We start from the raw sequence: 23,418 nt of genomic DNA, 5'->3' as shown, positions 1-23,418 counted from the left end.
TGAAAGAATTCACCTGGCAGACGGAGGGGTGCACCATATAACATTTCGGCACAAGTGCTACCAATGTCTTCTTTGAATGCTGTGCGAAGACCAAGCAAGACTAGGGGTAAGGCTTCTGTCCAGTGTGTGCTACTGTGGCACTTCAGACCTTGTTTGAGAGATCGGTGAAAGCGTTCCACCATCCCATTTCCAGATGGATGGTATGGTGTTGTGCGAATATGGCGAATGCCAAGAAGGGAGGTGAGGGATGCGAACAAGTGACATTGAAATTGTCGGCCTTGGTCAGTAGTTATGGTGGTAGGCATGCCAAATCTTGAAAGCCACTGGGAGATGAATACTCAAGCTAGAGTTTCAGCGGATATATTTTCAGTAGGAATGGCTTCAAGCCATCTTGTGTACCGATCAATACAAGTGAGGAGGTAAGTGTAACCATTTGAAGGAGGCAATGGGCCAACCAAGTCTAAGTGTACATGATCAAAGCGTCTTGCTGGAAGGTTAAATTGTTGAATGGGACTGTGAGTGTGACGGGATACTTTACACCGTTGACATCTAATACATGAACGAGTCCATTCTGTGATGTCTTGATTCATTGCTGGCCAGACAAATCTGTCTGCGATCAGCTTTTTGGTGGCACGGATTCCAGGATGTGCCAAATTGTGCAAGGCATTAAACACTTCACGTCTAAAATTGACTGGAATATAGGGACGTATTCTATTGTTCTTTATGTCACAGTAAATTTTAAGCGTTGGATCAATGTGCAGCGGTTGTAACTGAAGGGAGGTTTGTGGATTTGAGATTAGGTTCTTGAGTTCCTCATCATGCAATTGAGCTTTTGCAATTTCAGAGAAATCTGGGGTAGTGAGGTTGATATTGTTTACCCGAGACAAGGTATCAGCGACACAATTATCAGTACCAGAGACATATCTGATATCTGTACTAAACTGGGCGATGAAATCCAGATGTCGAAGCTGACGAGGAGAATATGAGTCAGAGTTTTTTCTAAAAGCGAAGGTTAATGGTCGATGATCGGTGAAAATGATGAAGTCGTGTCCTTCCAAGTTGTGCCGGAAGTATTTAACAGCACAGTACACAGCAAGTAGCTCTCTGTCATATGTGCTGTATTTCCTTTCTGCAGTAGTAAGTTTTCTGGAAAAGAATGCCATTGGGGAAAGTCCTTTAGTGGTATGGGCTTGAAGCACTGCTCCTATGGCCGTGTCAGATGCATCTACCATAATAGAGAGCTGATCACTAGGTGAGTGATAAGAAAGTGTGGTTGCATTTGCCAGATCGTGTTTGCATTGCACGAATGCTGCAGATGCAGATTCAGTCCAAGGGACAGCTCGTTGATCGTTTTTTTTTTTGCTATTCTTCAGAAACTCATGTAGGCAGGCTTGTTTTTTTGCGGCATTTGGCAGAAAGCGTCGGTAGAAATTTAACATTGCTAGAAAACGCTTCATTTCAGAGATGGTTTTGGGCTGGGGTAGGTCGTTAATTGGTTTGACTCCATTCTGGGTGATAAGACATCCGAGAAAGGAAACTGAGGGTTGACCAAGTACACATTTGGATGGATTTAGTTTTAATCCATGATCTTTAAGGCGAGTGAAAATCTGACGCAGATGTTGAAAATGTTCTTCCGCATCTGTAGATGCAACCAGGATATCATCAAAATATGGAATGCAGAAATCGAGGCCAGACAGTACTTGGTGTATGAAACGCTGAAATGTTTGGCCAGCATTGCGAAGGCCAAATGGCATATATAAGTACTCAAAGAGACCAAATGGTGTAGTCACTGCGGTCTTGGGCACATCTTCAGCATGCACTGGGATCTGATGATATGCTCTGGCAAGATCGAGGGTAGAAAATATGTTTGTTCCATGAAAAAGATGGGTACAATCTTGGATATGTGGGACTGGATATCTGTCAGGGACTGTGACGGCATTAAGTCGACGATAATCTCCACAAGGCCGCCAGTCACCATTAGACTTTTTAACCATGTGAAGTGGACTGGCCCATGGACTTTTAGATGGGCGAATGGTTCCCTGTGCTAGCATGAATTCAAATTCTTTGCGAGCAGCTTTTAGCATCTCTGGAGAAAGACGACGAGGCTTGGAAAATACAGGTGGGCCATGTGTTTCAATGTGATGATACACTTCTGGCTGATGAGTATGCTGCCCTGATTTGGATGGGTTTAAAATGTCAGGGAATTCTGCTAATAAGCGATGAAACCGTGTGCTGCCCGATAAAACACTTATGTTGGTAGGTACGTTTGATATGTGAGAAGCTTGGCCCTGTGATGTCAGCTGAGTTGTAGCATCAATTAAGCAATTATTCTTGACATCCACTAGAAGGTGGAAATGTGTCAAGAAGTCGACACCAATAATTGCTTGAGTTACATCAGCAATAATAAAAGGCCAGTTGAAAGTCCGGCGCAAGTTTAAATCAAGTGTCAATAGTTTGGTGCCGTAGGTTGCAATTTGGGTACCGTTGGCTGCATACAGTACAAGTTTATTAAGTTGGTGAACATTTGTTTTAGTTCTCGGGAGCACTGATATGTCAGCTCCAGTATCTACTAGAAAACATAACTGAGTTGAACGATCAGCCAGTACTATTCTGTCGATGTGGCGGACATTCTGTTGGCCAGCAGAAGACCGCCCATTTAGTTTCCCGCTTGTTCAAAAGTGCATGGAGGGGCACACTTGCGAGCTTGCGAGCCAAAATTCATATGATAAAAACATATGCCACTTGTGGGTTCTTTGTACTGCGTTCGAGTATTAAGACGAGATGGACTCCTGCTTCGGGCACGAAATTTATTACGTGGGCCCTGATTTGATCGATTGTATCTCCGTGAAGCATGAAGACTTGTAGAGAGTTCAGATACTTTTTTGGTCAATTCAGCCACTTGTTGTTCGAGGGATGAACTGGAAGGTGCAGCATTAGCAGCACTGACATAAGCTGGAGTAACAAGTTCATTAATTTTGTCAGCCATTGCTGCTAAACAGGTTAGATCTTCATTGGAAGCAGCAAGAAATTTTTTGTATGTTATTAGGGAGACGCGAAAGCCATAGTGACTTCAACAAGTCGTCACTAAAATGGCTTCCTGCCAGATCACGCATTCGTGACAGCAAGTATGAAGGTCGCTGATCTCCAAGTTCAAGTCCTTGTAGTAAAGTACGTATTTTTGAAGATCCACTTTCTGAATAGATTTCAATGAGCCGCTGTTTCAGTTTGGAGTATTTATCACAATCAGGTGGTTTGAGAATTAAGTCATGCACTGAATTCAGAATATCAGACTCAATTGCTGCAACTACGTGGTTGAATTTTGTAGAATCCTCACTAATGCGAGCGATAGAAAATTGTGCTTCGATCTGAGCGAACCACAATGAAGGATTATTTTTCCAGAAAGGCGGTGGCTTCACCGCAACGCGTGTGATTTGTGGCTCTGGTGGAATATCGTCGGGCATACTGATAGATAATTTTCACTTTAATTAATAAACACTTAACAGCACAAATATTGTAGCAAGATGATACACTATTGATATTTTGCCATAACAATAAATATTTTAACCATGCATAAAAAATTTACGTAATGATACACACACAAATAATACAGGGTTAGCAATTACACACACAAATAATATTTTACCGAAATGCATTTGAAAAGAAACCCTTATTTGAGAAAAAAAAAAAAAAAATGATGCGTTAATTTTGTATTGCGCACACACAAAATCACTACTTCACAATGAAAGGCACTTTCGAAGGAAAAATGAAATCACTCCTGTAGCACATGGGAAAAAAATTCGCTACTTTCGAACACTGAGGGAAGAATTTTGCCATAGCACGTTGCAGAAAAATTACTGATGTAGCACATTTAGCGAAAATCACTATTGTATCACATTTGTCACAAAAGTTGAATGATCGAAGAATTATTGCACGACTGGCGAAGTCAGCGGAACGGAACAGATCACATTGATGATTTGCTGAAGCTCCTTGCGATGATATGCACGACTTTGAAAAAAACACAAGCAATATATATCAATACCTCTAGAAATAATTGAAGGGGTACGTTGTAGCATACGTTTAATGTCCATATTCGTTGTTATTTTTAGTCAGTTCTTCAGAATGCCTTGGATGCACGTGGCTTAGGGTCGTTGAAAATCCATTCTCAGTAGCGTGCTCAGTCAAAAGGTCACCACTTTTGGTGGTCGTGTGTGCTTAATGCATGATATAATTAAAGAAAATAAGAATAGACAATCTCCTATAACAAAAGAATATATTAAGTACTAAATTACAATTTAAATTACATTGAAGAGATCAACACAGAGCTCGGAACACAGTTCGTGCTAGCGTCGCGTACACTTGTCCGACGAGAAGTCTGAGTGAGTAAAGATGTCGCTTTGCTGCTCCGATTAAGAACTGGATTTTACACGTGGCGCCATCTCATGAATAGAAGTTGAAGTATCTGTCGGAACGCCACAACGTGATATGAACCGCCGAATTGGGATGTTGAACCATGAAAGAAAGCATAGTAAATTCTTAAATTAATGTCTTCATTTATTGGCTTTTTAGAAAATTTTAGAGGATATTAAAATGTTATGCCTTCAAAATAAAAAAGTCTTAGAACTAACATTTGCTAACATTTTTTATGTGTATACTGTATGTTGTCGCCAATAAAGTCTGCTTGGCGAGATTTGCGCCGGCGAAATGGAAAAGTACCAATGGCTGAATGTGGTAAGATTAATTTGAAGTTTCTGTACAATTTGGAACGAAGGGAAAAAAGTATAAATTGACTGGTGTGTAGGTTTACTTAGCCATTATAAGTGTCCTGTTTGTATGAAGGAAATGCATATGGTCGAACCCAGAGGATATATTTACTCTTATTTTTTAAATTTATGTGGCGATGCCAGTATGCAGATTCTAATTCAGATAATTTTAGGATGCTGTTGAGAATTTTTTTGACTGAAGACATGGAAATTTCTAAATAAAGTGGATATTTCCTTTGTGCAGTGCTAAGATGAATTTCTTTTTTTATGTTATTCCATTGTTTGATTTAAAATGTAGTCTATTGAGATAATATATTTTTTATTTGGCTTTAGTGTAGAATTGGCTGCTCCTTTGATATTTAAGTGAAAATAGATTCATGTGTACATGGACAAAGGGAGTTCACAATGTCAAGTTTGTGCAATTCTGTGATGTTTTAAGTGAAAACAAGTCGATGTATACACGGATACCAAGTTTGTCCAATTTATTCAATATTTTGCTTACACAAAGCCAAAAGAAGTCAAAGAATTGCAGAAACTCAATATCCATGTACCGCCAAAAATTGCCAATTTTCGCCAAGGCGCACCTGTAAATATATTTTTACCCATCAGAGTTATGAGTACTTTTATATTATACATGTGCTATGTAGTATTTTGGCAGGTTTTTTTTTATTTGTAAATTTGTTTGTGTGTTTACACACACACAATTTCAGTTTCACAATTTCTATCTCTGTGTGTATACACACACACATATGTAATAGCAATTATTTACAAATAAAAACACATAACACACCCAATGATAGCACTGTCATTGAGTGTCAGCATGTATTTGGCTTCTCTTTTGTAGTTGCCAAAATGCATGGCAGGTGTATAATGGAAAATATTGAATTATGAAAATATAAATATGTGAGGGGCTTTAACCCTTTCTGGCACCCTGCCTTTTAAAGTTTGAATTTCGATAAAGCAAAAAGGTAGGCAGTTTAATTAGGCCTAGAGGAGTGCACAAGTAAAATTTTGTAAAGATAGCACTTATCGCTTTAATTCTGTGGGCGTGCCCGAAGCGCGCACACTGATTGAATAGAACTTCGAAAAGAGTGCTGAAACGAGCGTTGCTAGGAAGCACGTAAAAGAGTAAGAGATTTTGCCTACAATTAAAAAACACTAGATTCTGAATACCATAGCAGATTTAGCATTACCTAGGGTGTGCCACGGGGGAGATCTGCTACTCTACAGCCCCCTAAAAAGCTCATTTTTGGTTATATGATGATTACATGCTTACGAATCAAAAAAAAAAAAAAAAGTAATTTAGGTATATGATACAGTATAAAGTCCGTAATCCGGATGTCCATTATCCGGAATGATCTATAATCCGGACCTTAAAGCCTCAAACTTTTTTTTTTTTTGGTATGCTTTACGCATGCGTGTTTAATGTATAACAGACGGTATAAGCTAGGCTAAAATTATCTTTACTGATTCTAAGGCATTTCAGTTAATTTTGCAGATTGTGCTGTTCCTTAATCTTCTAATTGGATCCGGCTTATTATTTTTTGCAGATTGTTAGAGCAGTCTTTTAAAAATTAAGCTTGAACTTTCGATTATGTCAAAAAGAGTTTCCAATTCTGGAGCTGCCAAAGGATCACAAAGCGAAAGCATGTTTTGATGTACCGCTTCCGATAGTGAAGAAAATGACAGAAAGGTTATTGAAAACGAAAAAACTTCGATTGACAAGTTAGTCGGTATTCTCGACACAGCAATTACAGGACTTGAACAGTGGAACTGAGTAAGAAATTATGTCTGTTTATAGAATTAAAGAGAAAGTATTAGCACAAAAAAACAAAGCAACTTAAACAACTTACTGTAATTTCCGGAAGAAAGGCCGCATCAGCATAAACGGCACACTCGAGAAAAATGGCGGGGAAAAAATTAAAATTACACAGAAACTCCGCATCAGCGTAAATGCCACAATAAATTAAACTGCGCATGACATTGTTGTAGGCCATATAGATGCAAAATCTGAACCTATGTCCTGATATGTGACTTACCAGTTAAGAAAAATGCATAAAATGAAACCATAACTCAAAAATAAATTAAAGAAATGTTTAAAATATATTTATGTTCACGAATATACTTATATTTATCCACTAAAGAAGTCCATATTTGTAATACTCGGACTATATTATAAAAAATGTTGCAACAACGAAATATTAAATTTTGATGACAAAAGGAAATTTTAAATTTTACTTACAAAAGGAATTACAGCAAACTATACCATCATATGAAGCTATCAAAATCTGATTCTTCACTATCTGAATTAAAAAGACTTAGTAAATCCTGATCTAAGTCCAAGTCTTCCAAATCGTCACATTCATCCTCTTGGTTTACAGGTTTACAATCTTGATGTTTTTACCTATTTCCACGCATTTTGCAACTTCTTCATAAGATGCTGTATGCATTTTACCGCTTTTGGTATACGTATGCAATCCTTCACTCATCCAACACTCCCACCGCTTTCAGACTTCAGCTTTGAAAGATTTATTACCTGACAAATCTAATGGTTGTAAGATTTTGGTCAAACCACTAGGAATTATTGCTACGGTCATAGACAGTTTTTGACATCTGGTTTTCACTGACTCAAGTAAATGAGCACGCATGGAATCCATTATCAATAACCCTTTTGGTTGGAAAAAAGATCTCTTACAATAATGCCAAACTTTTTGTAGCCACTCATGCATGATTGTTTTGCACATCCAGCCGTTCTCATTTGCACAAATAATTACGTCGTTAGGAAAATCTCCCTTTTCAATAGTTTTCCGTTTAAAAATTATCATCGGCTTTAGCTTGTCACCATTTGCGGCACAAGCTAACACACATGTAAATGATGTTCTTTCATGCCCCGTCGTAAGCACAGATACAGTTTTTGCACCAGGTTCATCAACAGTTCTGTTTGCAGGAGAGTCGAAAGCTAACAGTGTTTCATCCATATTTATTATCTGTGACCGGAGATTTTTTTTTGCTGTTGTCAATAATATCTGCCACATATTTTAGAAAAGATCTGGTTTATGAATTTTAGTTAAAATGGTATATGTGTTTCCTATTAATATAAAAGTTTTAAATACTAAAATTTCAAAGTTCTGGGTTATATTTTAATATAGTTTTTGGTGAAATTAATTATTATCTTTGAGTAAAGTACCATTTCTGTTTGTCCAAACCCAAAATCTAATCAACTTTTCATATGAATGTAGAAAGTTTAAGTGTAGAACATAGAAATTTCTGGAAGTTTCATGTAAGAGTTATCAGGGATTAAAAAATCTTCACACACACTCACAGGCGCCAAGCCTCACCTGCGCCAAGCCTAATCGGCGTCGTCGTGCAAATGTCTAGCAAGTGCCTTTATGTAGTGATGATTTTAACTTATGGTTAAAACTTGAAATAAATAATATGAAAAACCAAATAATATAATAATATGAACCCCCCCCCCAAAAAAAAAAAAATACATAGTATCTTTTGGCTAAATATACAAACATTTTGTGCTTTGTTAAAACCCACGCTTAAACATATTTATTGAAGAATCATACATACATTTATGTTATAAAAAAACGCCCAACAGATATAGTGATTAGCGTTGCTGACTGCCGAGCTGAAGGGCCTGAGTTTGAATCCTGGAGAAGATGTGGATGTCTGTAAGTGTATTATGTCCGTGTGGCATGGGGGCATTCTTAAATATGCAAGGCTAAGCCCTCTCGAAAGGTTGGTGGCAAGGGAAGAGGGGACTCTCAGACCTGTCACCCCAGGGTGCTGTCGATCAAAATTACAGGCGAAACATATATATTTTCAGTTAAATCGCACTGCTGCCTGTAAGGTGCTTAAGGCTGTTTGTTGCCAACGATAGGCATATTTTTCGCTCCTTTCCATGAGAAATTTCGTGGGCTTGGGCTGACTATAGGTCAGACAAGTGAGCATTAGTCAACGACAACAGCAACATGTTTTAAAAAAGTAACACTGCAAGTGAAGTGAAATCAATATACTAAACGCATTGGATACCAACTATGTTGCTGAACACTATTTATTATCTTAAAATTAAAAACAAATTAATATACATATTTAATAAGTTTGTACTGAATAAACTGTTGTACGCAGCTAACTTACGACAAGGTTCAAACTGTGATTTCAAGAGGACATAAAAAGTGCTCTAGGGATATATCCAAAATTCTTTTCTACACACCGCTATGTTATTGACAACGATATAGCATAGAGTTTCAACCGACGATGCTACATTTACCCCAAAAGTTTGCAAAAACTGCAGTTCATGCATAAGATCTATACTATTTATATTGCTTTGATTTTTATCAGTTAATGCTTTTTGAAGTTTTTGACATTACCTGAGCTGATCTTGTAAATATATGTGAACGAAAATACGTGATGCCGATATGTATGTAAGGGTACAGGGGGCGCCGTAGATGAGTTCGACAAATCGCTTATTTCTTATTTTGTGTCTAGTGTTGCAATCGTAGTAATTTGTGCAACATTTTTTTTTTTTTTAAATTTTTTTTTTATTTAGTGATTGCTTGTTGTTTTTGTTATTCTGCATAAAAAAAGGTAACTGCAGTTACCTATTATGTTAAACTTAGGTTAGCTTTATTCAGAAAACTGATGATTTGAGCATAATTACTCGAAAAAAAAACTTTTTTTTTTCTTAACCATGAACCATTTGTTTACTAAACTAAAAATTATTATGTTTCGAGAAGAAAAGATTGACATATTTATGGAGTACCACTGTATTTAAAATATACCTATTCGAGATTTGAAGTGAAGTAAAAATATACAAGGTATTCTGAAATCAAAAATTGGCCCTTTTCTGATTTTTTACTATACGGAAAACCGAAGGAAAATGTTTCATTATTTCATTACGTCTTAAATACATACTTTAAATTTGATTTATATACTTTAAAAGAGTACCACCACCTCCTTGAATTATTCTGTATTGATCTAATAGTTCATATATTTTTCATGCAATGGTTTAAGATATACTTACTTTTTTAGAAGTAAGGTAAAACATTTCAAACAGTGACTTTCCGAGTGTTATTAAGAAGTGTTCAATAAGTGTGCAATAGTTCTGATAATAATTATTTTCTACTTTTATTTTTACTTCCACGTTTTCTGTTTTCATTTTTCCCCATATGTCGGAAGAAAAACAGAAAAAAACTGTAAGTATCAGAATGTAATGAAAAGGGAAGTGAGAGGGAGCCTTAATAAACCAGATCTTTAAAATTACTCATTTTTTTCCAAAACCCAAAGATTTCCCAAGCTGAGACTATTAGCACTAGTTGTCCATCAACGTCTCAGCTACCACTGAAATTACCAAAAGAACCTAATAATCAGAAAGAGAAAGTATTTCCATGTGGGAAATACCTTTAACTTCAATGCAGCCTTTCGAAAAAATGGAAGAAATACTATTCAAATCTACAATTTCTGCATTAGATACGCATTTGCCTGTGCCTGATGATTCCAGATTGTGCCCAAGTCCATTTTTACCATCCCAAGTTCAAGCCTTAATAGAAAATGGTCCTGGATATTACCAAAACCTGGTTTCGAGTTTCAGTTTCCCAAAAGACAAAAAATGGATGTAAATTTCTTTAGATGTATTTTTGTCAAATCTTGTCAAACAAGAGTTAACCTGATTTCTTAGAATGATTAGGAAAGAATAAAACTGTTAAATCCGAATTTTAAATTTTATTAAAAGAATCTGATGTGTACACCACATGACTTCCTTGTACGGAATATTAAAATATACGCATTTTTTCTTGCATTTCATTTAAACGTATTGGATTGAATTAAATCAACTTCGCCGACAGTGCATAAACCACAATAGAATAAATGTATTCTTTAAAATTCACTCTATTTGTTTACCATAGCGACACTCTGGCGCTAGGTTCACTTAACAGTATTATATTTCGTTCATATTATAACTACGAATGCACAAAATTTATATCATTTAAAGAATTATCTAATTGTTGCCACATGTTCTATTCAAATACTATAATAAAGCTAGAATGATGTATAAAAGAAATTAAGCAAACAAAACAAAAAAAGAAACATTTTTCACAGACGATTGAGTATTTCTCATTCAATTAATTCAGTTCTGACTTCACGACAAGGCAAAAATACATAAAAACTCAAAATATCTGTATTAAAAATTACGAAGTAAATTTTAAACACTTATTTCCTCGAAAATATTCCAGAAAGGATTAAGCATGATTTAATTCGCAATAATAAATGAATGCATTATTTTTCTTGCAAAGCTAAGTTTCTTTAAATTGGCAACAATTCCACTATCCTGCTGTTTCAAATGTAAACAAAAAATGGCAGCCATCAAAAAAAGTATTAGGCCTAACGACGCTTAAACAACTTTAAAATTGTTGATAATTCTAAAAATATTGCATACTGATTTACTAAAAGCATAAAAACCTTAACCGGAAGATAAGAACAACATAATTAAATCATTTTTAAAGCAAAAAATTTACAATTTACAAACATATAAGAGTAAAGAAACTGAGATTACTAAGCCAGGTAGCAGAGTGGATATATATATAAATATATTTATATACGTTTGGTGTGGCCGATTGCAACCAAAATAAGAGGTGCACATCTACATGTTATAGCAGTGCTATATACAAAATTTCAGCGCTACTCGTTTTTGAGTTATGCGAGATACGTACGTACGTACATACGTTCGTACAGACACCACGAAAAATTCTCTTCAGAATTCATTTTAAAGCAGTTTTATAATTTTTTTTGAAGAAAAGAGTCTTTTATTCTGTTCGTACGCACAGATACCACGCAAAAACATCGTTAAATTGCATTCGATAGCGGTCAAAATGTATATTTTCTTTGAAATATGCTGTCTGAAACTTTTCGCGATTACAATACTTCCTTTTTACTTCGTACGAGGAAGAAAAAAAGAGACTAAGCATTGGCACGATGTTATTGAAACAATTATCTATGCCATTCGTTTTTAGTCAAACAAAACTTAGCCTTCCCTTGTTCCAGTAACAAATTAAAAGAAATAATTTTTTAAAGTGTATAGAAATGATCACAAAATTTGACCCTATCATGTCTGTATATATTAATAAAATTCAAACTAAAAAAAATATGCTTCATTAACTTGAAGGTAAAATATAAAATAAAACAATTAGCTTATTAGGAGATAATATAAAGCAAATTATTTTAAATGAGGTCAAACAGGCAAAGTATTTTTCTATTTTACTTGATTGTACCCCTGATGTGCCAGCCATCAAAAGCAGATATCAATTTGTATGAGGTATCTTAATTTAGAAAATACGGACATGGGTATTGAAAGGTTTTTTAGTATTTTGTATTGCAACAAATACGAACAACATTCTTATTAAAGACTTTTACAGAGGAAAATCGTTTGGATATTAGTAATTTACATGGCCAAGAACACGCCAATGGTTCAAACATGACAGGTAAACATTTTTCGAGTAATTATGCTCAAATCATTGCTTTTCCGAATTAAAAATTTAACATAGTAACTACACTTACCTTTTATTATGTTGAAAAACAATAACAACAATCAATTGCAAAAAAGATAAATATTGCACATATTACTACGATTGCAACAGTAGACACAAAATAAGGATTAAGCAATTGGTCGAATGCGCCTACTCTTACACACACATCAGCATCAAGTATTTTCATATTCAAAACAAAAAAAGAAACATTTTTCACAGACGATTGAGTATTTCTCATTCAATTAATTCAGTTCTGACTTCACGACAAGGCAAAAATACATAACAACTCAAAATATCTGTATTAAAAATTACAAAGTAAATTTTAAACACTTATTTCCTCGAAAATATTCCAGAAAGGATTAGAAGACAGAAGAGAACACCAGAGACGAACTCCCTGCCCTGGTTATAACTTTCGGTCAAATAAGACAGTGTGCTAAGAGGAAGGAGCACTCAGACCTGGCAAGCTCCAGGCTACCTTAACATAGTTAAACGGCCCAACCCCTAGAGGCAATTCAAGAAGCCGCTAACCTATCAGTTGAACCAATGAGCTAAGACTAAGTTGAGTCAACAGGAATATTCGAACTTGGACCAAGCACATTTTGTTAATACTTACCCAGTTTAGTAAAAATTCTGATGATTCTATATGTTTCGGATTAAGTTTAGGCTAACTTACTGAACTCAATTCGTGTATCAAAATTCATTATGATTCAAATTATTTATCTGTTTACTTTTGACATGATTGAGAAAAGCACAATTTCTTGTTCAATCCGGTGTAGGGCCTTCGGCCCAGGCACTCTATCACCACTCCCACACCGGTCAACAGGAATACTTAGCAACTCGCATTCCACGTCCCTGTTCTGGAGGGATGGTAAAAACATCTACTATCAACAGGGGCCCTAACCGCGGACAGCAGAACGAAGTTACTGAAACTCTGTCAGACAGACCGGGCCACCAATCCGGCCTGCTAACACTGCATCATGATATACAGATATCGGCTTTAAGCATCCCAGGGGAAAGCCAAGGAAGGATATGAATATGCAATTTTGAGGCTCCAGGCACCCACTAGAAACATCAAGCAGTTTAAAGCCTCACTAAATTTGCCAACTCCAAAAATGGGGGTGCTTCACCCCAAACAACCATGAATATCTGACTATATAGCTTCACCACAACAAACAGACAAGACAGTACTATACTGTCCCAGCCGAGCCTGAAACAGCCATCACCAGTGATGACTTCTGTCCTGTGGAAACTGAATTTAAACACACGTGGCTGAGACTGCGTAAGTACAGATCCTAATTAGTAGTTCCCAGGTTTTACTTGAGTCAACTCCCGGAGGGGCGTTCAAATAAGACAAGAATTTTCTTGTTCAGACAGGCAGCTAGACGCACTGCTTGTTTTAATGATTGCCCGGCATCTTTTTGACTCAGCACCGCCGTGTGCTGTGCGCCCTTGCACCAATTGTCGCTGTGAGCCTGCACAGACATACATAATTAGTGAAATGTGACCCTATGAAAACTGTCGAATTTTTGGACCAAAAACATAACCTCCCCATACCTATGTATACAGTTTGGCAGAAAGTAAAAAGTACTACATAAGAAATTCATAATAAGTGCATTATAATGTAGCCAGTCACAATCTATTTAAGTGAAGATGTTGATTTCAGGCAGTGGCATTAATAAATTGAATTTGACTAATTAGAAAATGTGCAATATAATGCTTATTTAGTTCTTTAGTATTGATTTTACATGGTTTAGTATTTTTTCCCCTTTTCCCTTTTTATTTTCAGGAAGTAATACAGTACAAAGTCCGTAATCCGGACTCGTCGGGACTTCGGCGATTCCGGATTAGGGGTTTTTCAGGATTATAGATCATCAATTTAAATCTGGTAAGATGGCATGCAGAAATTATACAATTAAAAATATGAAATCGTAATTTATAAAATTAAGAACAATTATGCTGTAAAGAATATCAAAATTTACAAAAAAAAAAGCAATATTTATTTGTTTACTTTATTAAACATTCATTTCAATGTAAGTTGTTTAAGATGCTTCCACAAAAAATTCAAAAAGTTCCTTTTTCTTGTGTCATATATAGTAAACTTTCCTATGCCATACTTCTCGCATAATTTTGAGACGAATCGGCCTTTATCCATTTTTTGCAACAATTCCACTTTTTGTTTAATGGACATTGAAACATGCTTTCACTTTGTAGATCCTTTGGCAGCTCCAGAATTGGAAACCTTTTTTGACATAGTCGAAAGTTCAAAGTTAATTTTTATAAAATTGTTCTAACAGTCTGCAAAAAATAATAAGCCAGATCCAATTAGAAGATTAAGGAACAGCACAATCTGCAACATTAACTGAAATGCCTGAGTTAATTTTAGCCTAGCTTATACCATTCGTTATATATTAAATGCACATGTGTAAACGCACTATGCGTTTATGCATGCGCCTAAGGTTTGTAGCTTTGAGTTCTGGATTATAGATCATTCCAGATTATGGACGTCCGGATTACAGACTTTGTACTGTAGTTTGAATTCGTGGAAGCTGTGAAAATTTTAATAAAATCAGTAGCACTGCAATTTTACAATGGCTGTAATACCTAATGCATGAACACTTGACACTGCATCAAATAATATTATGTTAAGATCGTAGGCCTTTAGTGCTAAAGGTGACCACATGTCCCAAATTTCCCGGGACAGTCTCGAATTTTCAGTCCCCTTCCTGATTTTTTACAACGCATTTTCCCCCCTGAATTAAAAGTATTTGTTTCAAAAAACAGTAGTGTGAGAAAAGTTTAAATGCATATATTTATTTAAGTAGTGTATATTGCAAACTGAGAATACAAGCATAAGTTAAGAGACTTGCACTATACCGGTCGCATAAACAGGGAATTCCCCATCTTATATTTACCTTAGAAAATTTGTAGTGCAGGAGTTCTGTTTCTCTCTCCAGCCCCCCCCCCCCCCAACATAAACAGAATTTTTGATCAAAACTCACAGTTGCAGTCCATACTTTCACTTACAGACAGCACTGCAATTTTTAATTAAATATTGTTATGGATTTGGTATTTAAATAGTTAATGTTAGTAGAATCATAAATAATTTTTTTTTTTTCTTCCCCGTGCAGTGTGGCACGTGACGAATATTATGGAAAAGCTAAGCCGGAAATTTAAAAATACAAGAGCATGTGCATTTAACAAATAAATATCTCTTTTTGATTTCGAGAAATTGCTATAACGATCGCGCATGATTTACAAAGCTTATAAAAAGGAGGAAAACCTCTCAATTGAGTTAGTTGTCAAATGTTTTAAGAGTTTGTTTAGAAAACTGCTCTTATTGACTGTAGCAAATTCGCGCATTAGCTTTCTCTAGCTGTTTTGAATTAAGTTCTGTTGAATGTTTGAGTAGTTAAAAGTTAACTGCTGTGGGATATTGTAATATTGTACAAATATCTGAGAAAATTTAAGCATTTTGTTTTATTTGTTGTGATAATAATAAATTTTGTTTGTTTTACATTGGACTTGTGCATTCAATTCATAACGAACCCGTACGCACGCAACAATATGTTAATTCAATTGTGATTTGAATTTATAACATATACATGTATTTTTTTTAACTATCAATCTAGGATTACGTTAGTATACACTGGTGTGCAAAAATTAAGGACGAGACGGTTTTTTCAATATAACTTTGTACAAAAGCTTTCCAAATCAACACATTTAATACCGTAAGATCCCCAATACGTAAGGACATGAGTAATGTAAGCAACACTTACTAAAAGAGAAATCAGAGGGATAAAAAGAAGCTTTATTGAAAAAGTAGCATGAAGCGCAATGCGACTGAAGGCCAAAACATCTCTGTGATGGGTGTCCAGCAAGAAACATCCGGTCTTTAATAGGGGATATGATCTGACCTGACTGCTAGGCAGGTTTCACAGCGTCTGCCCATGTTGAGAATGAGGGTGTCAATGAGTTGTTGAGGCATTGCTGCCCATTTGTCTTGCAGTGCCAAGTGAAGCTCCGGAATCAGTACTGGTGGTAAGGTACGAGCTGCCAAGCGTCTGCCTAGAAAATCCCATACATGCTCGATGAGGTTGAGATCCGTCCGGATATTGTGCCGGCCAATCCACATGTTCAATATCCTCACTCTCTAAGAGCTGTTCGGCAGCTACCGTGCGATGACATGGTGCATTGTCATCCATGAAAAGGAACTGCGGACCCATGGCGCCTCTAAAAATACGCACATATCGAAGAAGAATCTCGTTGCGGGTCCCGTTGACTGAACCTGCGTCGAAGATGTGAAGGTCTGTACGACTACAAAGCATGATCCCTCTCCTCCTCCGAGAACACGCCACCTCCATACCTGTTCCTTTCAGTGATGTTCGAGGGATGATTGCAGCTTCCCTGCTCTCTCCAGATGAGTATGCGATGAAAATCGCTACTTAGACTGAATCTGCTCTCATCTGTAAAGAGTACTCGTCCCCATTCATTGTCTCTCCAATTCCGGTGTTCCCGGCACCACAGAGAACGCCTTCTCCGATGGGCAGGCGTTAGAGGTACACACCGTACAGGGCGTCGTGCAAACAGACCACCACCGTGCAGTCTTCTGGCCATGTTAAAACACGATATCGGTCGTCCAGTCGCCTGTGTCGTGTGTCCAGCAGATTTCTCCCACTGTCTGCCGCCTGTTTCTTCTGGCCTGTAAGGCAATATACAGGTCATCTGCGGGTGTGGTTCCTCGTGGACGACCACTACTAAACTGCCGGATAGCTGTTCCTGTAGTTTGAAATTGTCTCCAAAGTCGTGAAACGATGCTGTGAGCAATTCCGAACTCTGCAGCCACACTTGTCACACTGCGGCCTTCCTCCAACTTCCCAATGATTCCACCTCGGGTAAAAGCATCCAGAGATGTCGTCTAACAGAGTGATTATTCGCCATTTCTCACTGAGGCAGCAACTCGGTGTTATTTTAACTGCTATACGGCGTGCAATCTCTTTGCCAGAAATACTGATCTTACACCGACAACATGCTTTATACTACTCAGACACTCCCCCATTACGTCTACCTGCATATCTGCGCATGTGCTACCGTACATCACCTTACTTAATCTCCTGATTGGTCTTTCTGACCGCTCTGCCTCTTTGTTCAGCTGATATACTAATTTTTCGACTTCATCCTTAATTTTTGCGCACTAGTGTATATCATCCCCTTACTACACGGCATCTAAAAATAATTCTTTTCATATATACTAACGTACAAAATAAAGGGGATGATATATGCTAATGTACGTAACACATTACATACGTTAATATATATCATCCCCTTACTACATGGCATCTAAAAATAATTCTTTTGTCATTTGCTGAAATTTCATTGCAAATATATCCATTTAAAAGTATCTTTCTTTTGTCATATATAAAGTGTAAAATTTTTACTTCATTTTTACTTCATTTAGATTTTACATAAGGGTTAACAAAATTTTAAAAAATCTGCCGAAATGATGACGTGTAATAACGTTTTCCATGTGGCAATAACCTATATTTTTTAATTATCAATGGTGTAATACATATAAGCTAAGGGTAAGTTTTACTGTAATTTAATTTATTATTTATTTACCTTTTTTTTTTTTTTTTTTTTTTTTTTTTTTTTAAGTAATGGGTAAAAAAAAAAAGAAAGTGTACATTTAACAAACACCTATGAAAGGAATACCCATTTATTGAAAAAACTATAAGCAATTTCTATGTGCAATTCATGTTCTTCAGAATTTTCAGTAAACCATGATGGACGTAGAGATATTATTAAACTTCGTTTAAATAGTAATAAACATAAAATGTCAAAATTTGCTGCTGAACTTAGCTTGTCAACGCCCCGTGGCACGCAATGAATTGGAAGTTGATCTGTCAACACTATCCTTATCTTCAGGGCAGATGTTTTTATTTTATTTGGCTTATAATTCCTTACTAAATGTAGTATTTCATCTCGATGTACTCCGTCTTTGATATGATTTAAATCAAATTCCTCGTCATTATAATTTGCTTCCGATAGTGAAGAAAGTGACACAGAGGTTATTGAAAACGAAAAAATTTCGATTGACAAATTAGTTGGTATTCTCGACACAGCAATTATAGGACTTGAACAGCGGAACTTTGTAACTGAACAAGAAATTATGTCTGTTTTTAGAATTAAAGAGAAAATATTATCACATAAAACGAAGCAACTTAAACAACATACATTGAAAGAAATGTTTAATAAAGTAAACAAATAAATAGTAAGCTTTTTTTTTTTTGTAAATTTTGATACCCTTTAGATCATAATTGTTCTTTATTTCATAAATTACGGTTTCATATTTTTAATTGTATAATTTCTGCATGCCACCTTACCAGATTTAAACTGATGATCTATAATCCGGAAAAATTGATAATCCGGAATCGCCGAAGTCCCGACAAGTCCGGATTAACGACTTTTGACTGTATTTCAATAAGAACCAGATTTTTTATTCAAATCTTTTAAAATTGCCAGAGTTTTTCTTTGGTCTTCCTGGCACTAATGCTACAATGGAGCAAGTATTTAACATCATGAACATTTTTTGACTAGTGAATAAGACACAACTTAAAATAGACACTTATGTTAATCACCAAAATAAATTTTGAGGAAATTTGCATGTACTTTTATAGGAAGATCAAAAAAGAAAAAGATGTTCTAAGAAATATTCATGCTTCAGAGAAATATCAGGCTACTTTTATCAAAATAATTTAGAAAGATTACAAATTTTTAATTTTGTTTAAAAATGAATACTGCATTTTGATTTATTCTTTTTTTATAAAAAAATATCACTATTAAAAAATAAAACAAAAATTATATTTTTGTTTCTCTATATATATTGACTTACATACCACCTCCAACACAATAGCAATAAAGTAATTTAATAGTTAAAAAAATTTTAAAAATCATATATATATGTAGTGCCGCGAATTTCGAACTTCAAAATCTGCTCATATATTTGTTGCCACAAAATTTATTAATACGCCATGCAGTTGCAGTTAGCTTGGTTATCATTTTACAATGATTTATTCTGATTTGTGACCAATTTATAATGTCTTATTACATTTCTATAGTAATTTATAAAATATTTGTTTTAAAATTATTTTAGGGAGTGATGAATTAGTTAGTAAACTAATAAAGTTAAGATATGAGAGGAGAGAAGAGTTTAGAGCTGCTGGGAAAAGTTCAACTACAAGAGGTGTTTGGGCGTAAGTATTTAAAGGTTTATATAAAATTATTTTGCAGTTAATGCTCTGAGAAGTAAAGTAAATAGAAGTACTGTAAATTCTCCTTTAATATTGAAATCAGTTACAGACATAATTTGCATAAAGCTACCATCTTTGTATAAAGAAAAAATATTGCTGACTCTGATTATGGAATATTTGTGCATCCAATAAGTATAGATACAAATCATCTTATGTCTAGTACATTGATTCCATTGTAATTAGGTACATTCAGTCGAAAAGAAAATGAGAAAGTTATATATCTCCCATTCTACTGGACTGATTGACAAAATTGAGCACACATTTTTCATGTATCAAATGTGCAACTTAGGGTGTATATCAGATTTGTACATAGTGTTATTCTAACATAATAATTTTGGCACAAAATCGGACTATTTTGAAATGGCATGCCCAATTTTTTTTTTTTTTCATATTTCAACTGTATGACATGAATTATGCCTAAGAAGAAAAGTGAAATTTAATCAGTAATTCAAAAATTTACCTTGGCACACCTTTTTACTTTGTGCCCAAAATAATTCACTTGATAAACTTCTCGGTTCATGGCAAACTAGTTTTCCTTTCATTCCGTGCAAGCAGTTTTTCCATATAATTTTTACTTTATATTATATTTTTTAATCACAGTTGTTACTTTAAGACATTTTTTTCTTTTTATAATTTCATTTTAATTATTTGAAATGTATGGTCTTTAAACAGTTACTTTAAAATTTTTTTTATATTCATTCTCTTTTATTGTGCGCTTTAAGCATGTTTTATTCATATAGTTTTTTTAAATTTAATTTTATTTATTTGAATAGCATTTCTTTTAAAAGAGAACTTTTTTTTTAATCCAGTATTTATCATGGTGCCTTCTGCATTCTGCATTAAAAGAAGAACTATTGTAAAGCACGATCACTAGGTCTTTCAATGAACCAGTTCAAAAAAGATACATAAACGAGAAAATTGTGTTATCTGCATTTTAATTTAGAATGATATAAATAAATACAAACAATTCTCCTCAGTTTAATCGCTGTACCATTGCTTTACATAGTTTTATCATCCTACATTTAGTTTGTTAAAATATTATCTATATTTCCGAGTAAATTCAAATTTTTCATTTTTTGAATTAGAAACATCAAAAAGCCTATCATAAAAAAGACTAATTTTGTGCAAATAAATAAATAAATAAAAATAATTAAATAAACTTAAATAATTTAATTTTTTTTAATGCTATAAATTTTTCCTCTTAATTGCTTGATCATAGAAAAGTCCTCCATGAAAGCATTCCTTCCCTCAGGCAGATAATCTCCATTTGTTTTGCCTTATTTTAAATAACCAACTAACCTAATTTATGTGCAATTTCTAAATGCAGATTTTTAAATTAAGAAAACCAGCAACTCGCCAACTCGCATTCAGGTCTTAACAAATCACAATCTGACTTTTAAAAATGTTTTTATTTTAAATCCTGTGTTTATATAAAAATATATTTTACTTTAAAAAAAGGGTCTCTGATGATAATTAGGAGTTTTTCAATAATAAACCACAGTTTCTTTAAGAAATTTACTATGCAGTAAAGACCACAAAATACCTTTAGTCGTAGAACATCTTCAAAATAATTTTTTCGTTGTTGTCTTTGCTACACATTGGAAAAAAGATAATAATCTTATATTCTAGTAGATTATGCTGCTGTTAAACATTTCTATAAGAGCAGACAGCATGTTTTATTAATACTTTTGACATACTATGCATTTATGACGTAAAATTTTGAAATCAGCAAAATAAATTTCATTGCATATAAAATGAAGTTTTACTTAACTTCATTTTACTATTTTATGCATTATTTTATGCTTCATTATTTACTATTGTATAGTAGATGATAAAATGGTGTGTGTGTGGGGGGGGGATTAAAAAAAATTAAAAACTCTTATGAAAGGAAAAAAAAAGCTTTAAACCTTTGATTAATATTCTTTATAAATTAAAAAAAAATAGCTTTCCATGTATCATTAATAAATATTTATTAGGCACATTATTAATAAAAATGAAAATAAAGAAATATGCAGTAAAAGTTTATTTAGATATTTAAATTTCAAAATAATTGTTGTAATTCATTGAAGATTATAACAAAGTGTATAAACGTCATTTAACATTATTATCACTTATAATAAATATGCCAAATTTTAGCCACATATATCTTGGGAAATTTTGAATAAAAGAACTCTAATTTTTTGCAGCTTTAGAATTACTTCTGCTTTAAAATGATAGTAAAAATTTTATAGGTTATAATTCAGAAAATGTTTGGAAAATTTGTAAAAATTATTTAAAAACTCAAATTTTAAAAATAAATCATAAAATATTTGCCAGTTGTATCTGGATTGAACCTAAATTTCAGAGTCTGAAAGAAAGAATCAAGTAAGTTTAATTAAAAAAAAAAAAAAAAAAAAAAAGAAAGAGAGCCACGGAAGTGAAAATATATGCCAAATTCAGTTAACATTGAGGAGCTAGAATTTTGAGATCTAATTAAAAAAAGAAATGTACAAATTTGCTAGGCAATAAATTAAAACACAGCCTGAGACATTAATCATCAGAATTTTAAAAATAAGGTTAGTTTTTAGGGTGATAAGCTTCAGAGTTTGATTTTACCACATTGAAACTTTTAATAAATGTTTAGTAAATATAAAGCAAAATTTAATTAAAAAATTGGCTGTTTATAAATTAAAAAAATATGAAATATTGTTCTGATTTATTTTTCAGATACTGTCCAATTTAACACATGGAATGTCATATTTTGCACATCATGTACCTAATGAGATGATTTTAATATCTACTGCCCTCATGCTTAAATTAAGCAGGGGCTAGACTATAAGTACCGATCATTGTCGTTAAGTTGCAAAAACTTGCCAAATCTAGCAGCATTGCATTTTTGCTACAATTATTCTAAGGTCGCATGATATTCATCATATCTGGCAACATTATATAACTTTTCTTCAAGATTTAGGCTTACCGTTTATATTACTTAACTGTTAACTGAGCTCTTTTAAAAATTATCATTTTACGGTTTTCATTGATTATTTTTTGAGCAAAATGGCTGGCATTGAATCAGTTGAATGTATGGATTTCACTCATCTGATTAGGTTGCAAGATAAGACCGAATGTGTGATAGACTGTATGTGACCAGTGTGTGATAGACTGTATATGCATGAATTATGGTTTAATTTTGAATGTATATGAGTGTTCTAAGTGCAAAAATAGTATGAAATTAGTTGAAAGAAGAAATATGACAGATTTATATGAAAGGTGATATAGTTTGTCTGGCCCTTCCAAGCATGATGTCAAAGAGATTGTAAGAAAGGGCTCAACAGATGAATACCTCTGAGTCTGATTCTTCAGGGCTCCCCTCTGGCAGTGTATAGCCGTGAACCGCGTTTCAATCGGAGCTATAGGGACTGAGAAAATCAGGTCCATGTTCAGTCCCCATTGTAGGGGATACGGTTTCCCAGCAGATGAATACCTGTGAGTCTGATTCTTCAACTAACATATTTATGGGGTCAGAAATGCATGAATCAGTTTATTATGGATGAGCTGCATATGAGTGTCCACGCTGTGGTAGACTGGAAGATGTTTTATGGAGAGGTGTGTGCGATATGCTTTATAGAGAATGACGTGTGTGGAGAGTCAGAAAATGTATTTGAACCTGATGAAGGCAAGTTTGGAAAAAGTATTATCATGGAAAACATGTAGAAGATAAAAGGGTGATTGAAATATTGAAACGGGATCAAGCAAATGTTTTTTCCATATATTTGAAGTACAATCAAAAGAATGCCTGTTAAAGATTTTAAAAGAAAATATTTTGCCAGTATCTGTAATTTGAAC

At 34.4% G+C, this 23,418-nt stretch overlaps 1 protein-coding gene across 5 annotated transcripts in view; it reads left to right on the top strand.

The window, feature by feature from the left end:
* Positions 1 to 23,418, top strand: part of LOC118201143 (uncharacterized) — a 65,879-nt gene that overhangs the window by 17,409 nt on the left and 25,052 nt on the right. For all 5 annotated transcript variants that reach the window (XM_085825812.1, XM_085825815.1, XM_085825813.1 and 2 more), the window contains one exon: positions 19,437 to 19,536. In XM_085825812.1, coding sequence (XP_085681938.1) covers positions 19,437 to 19,536 — 100 coding nt within the window. The remainder of the gene's footprint in view (positions 1 to 19,436; positions 19,537 to 23,418) is intronic.

The sequence above is a fragment of the Stegodyphus dumicola genome, chromosome 10, assembly GCF_044657685.1.
Source record: "Stegodyphus dumicola isolate Sdum_Otavi_A_Nest chromosome 10, ASM4465768v1".
Classification (NCBI taxonomy): domain Eukaryota; kingdom Metazoa; phylum Arthropoda; class Arachnida; order Araneae; family Eresidae; genus Stegodyphus; species Stegodyphus dumicola.
Note: the sequence above shows the minus strand (reverse complement) of the source record. Positions and strands in the feature narration are given on the sequence as shown.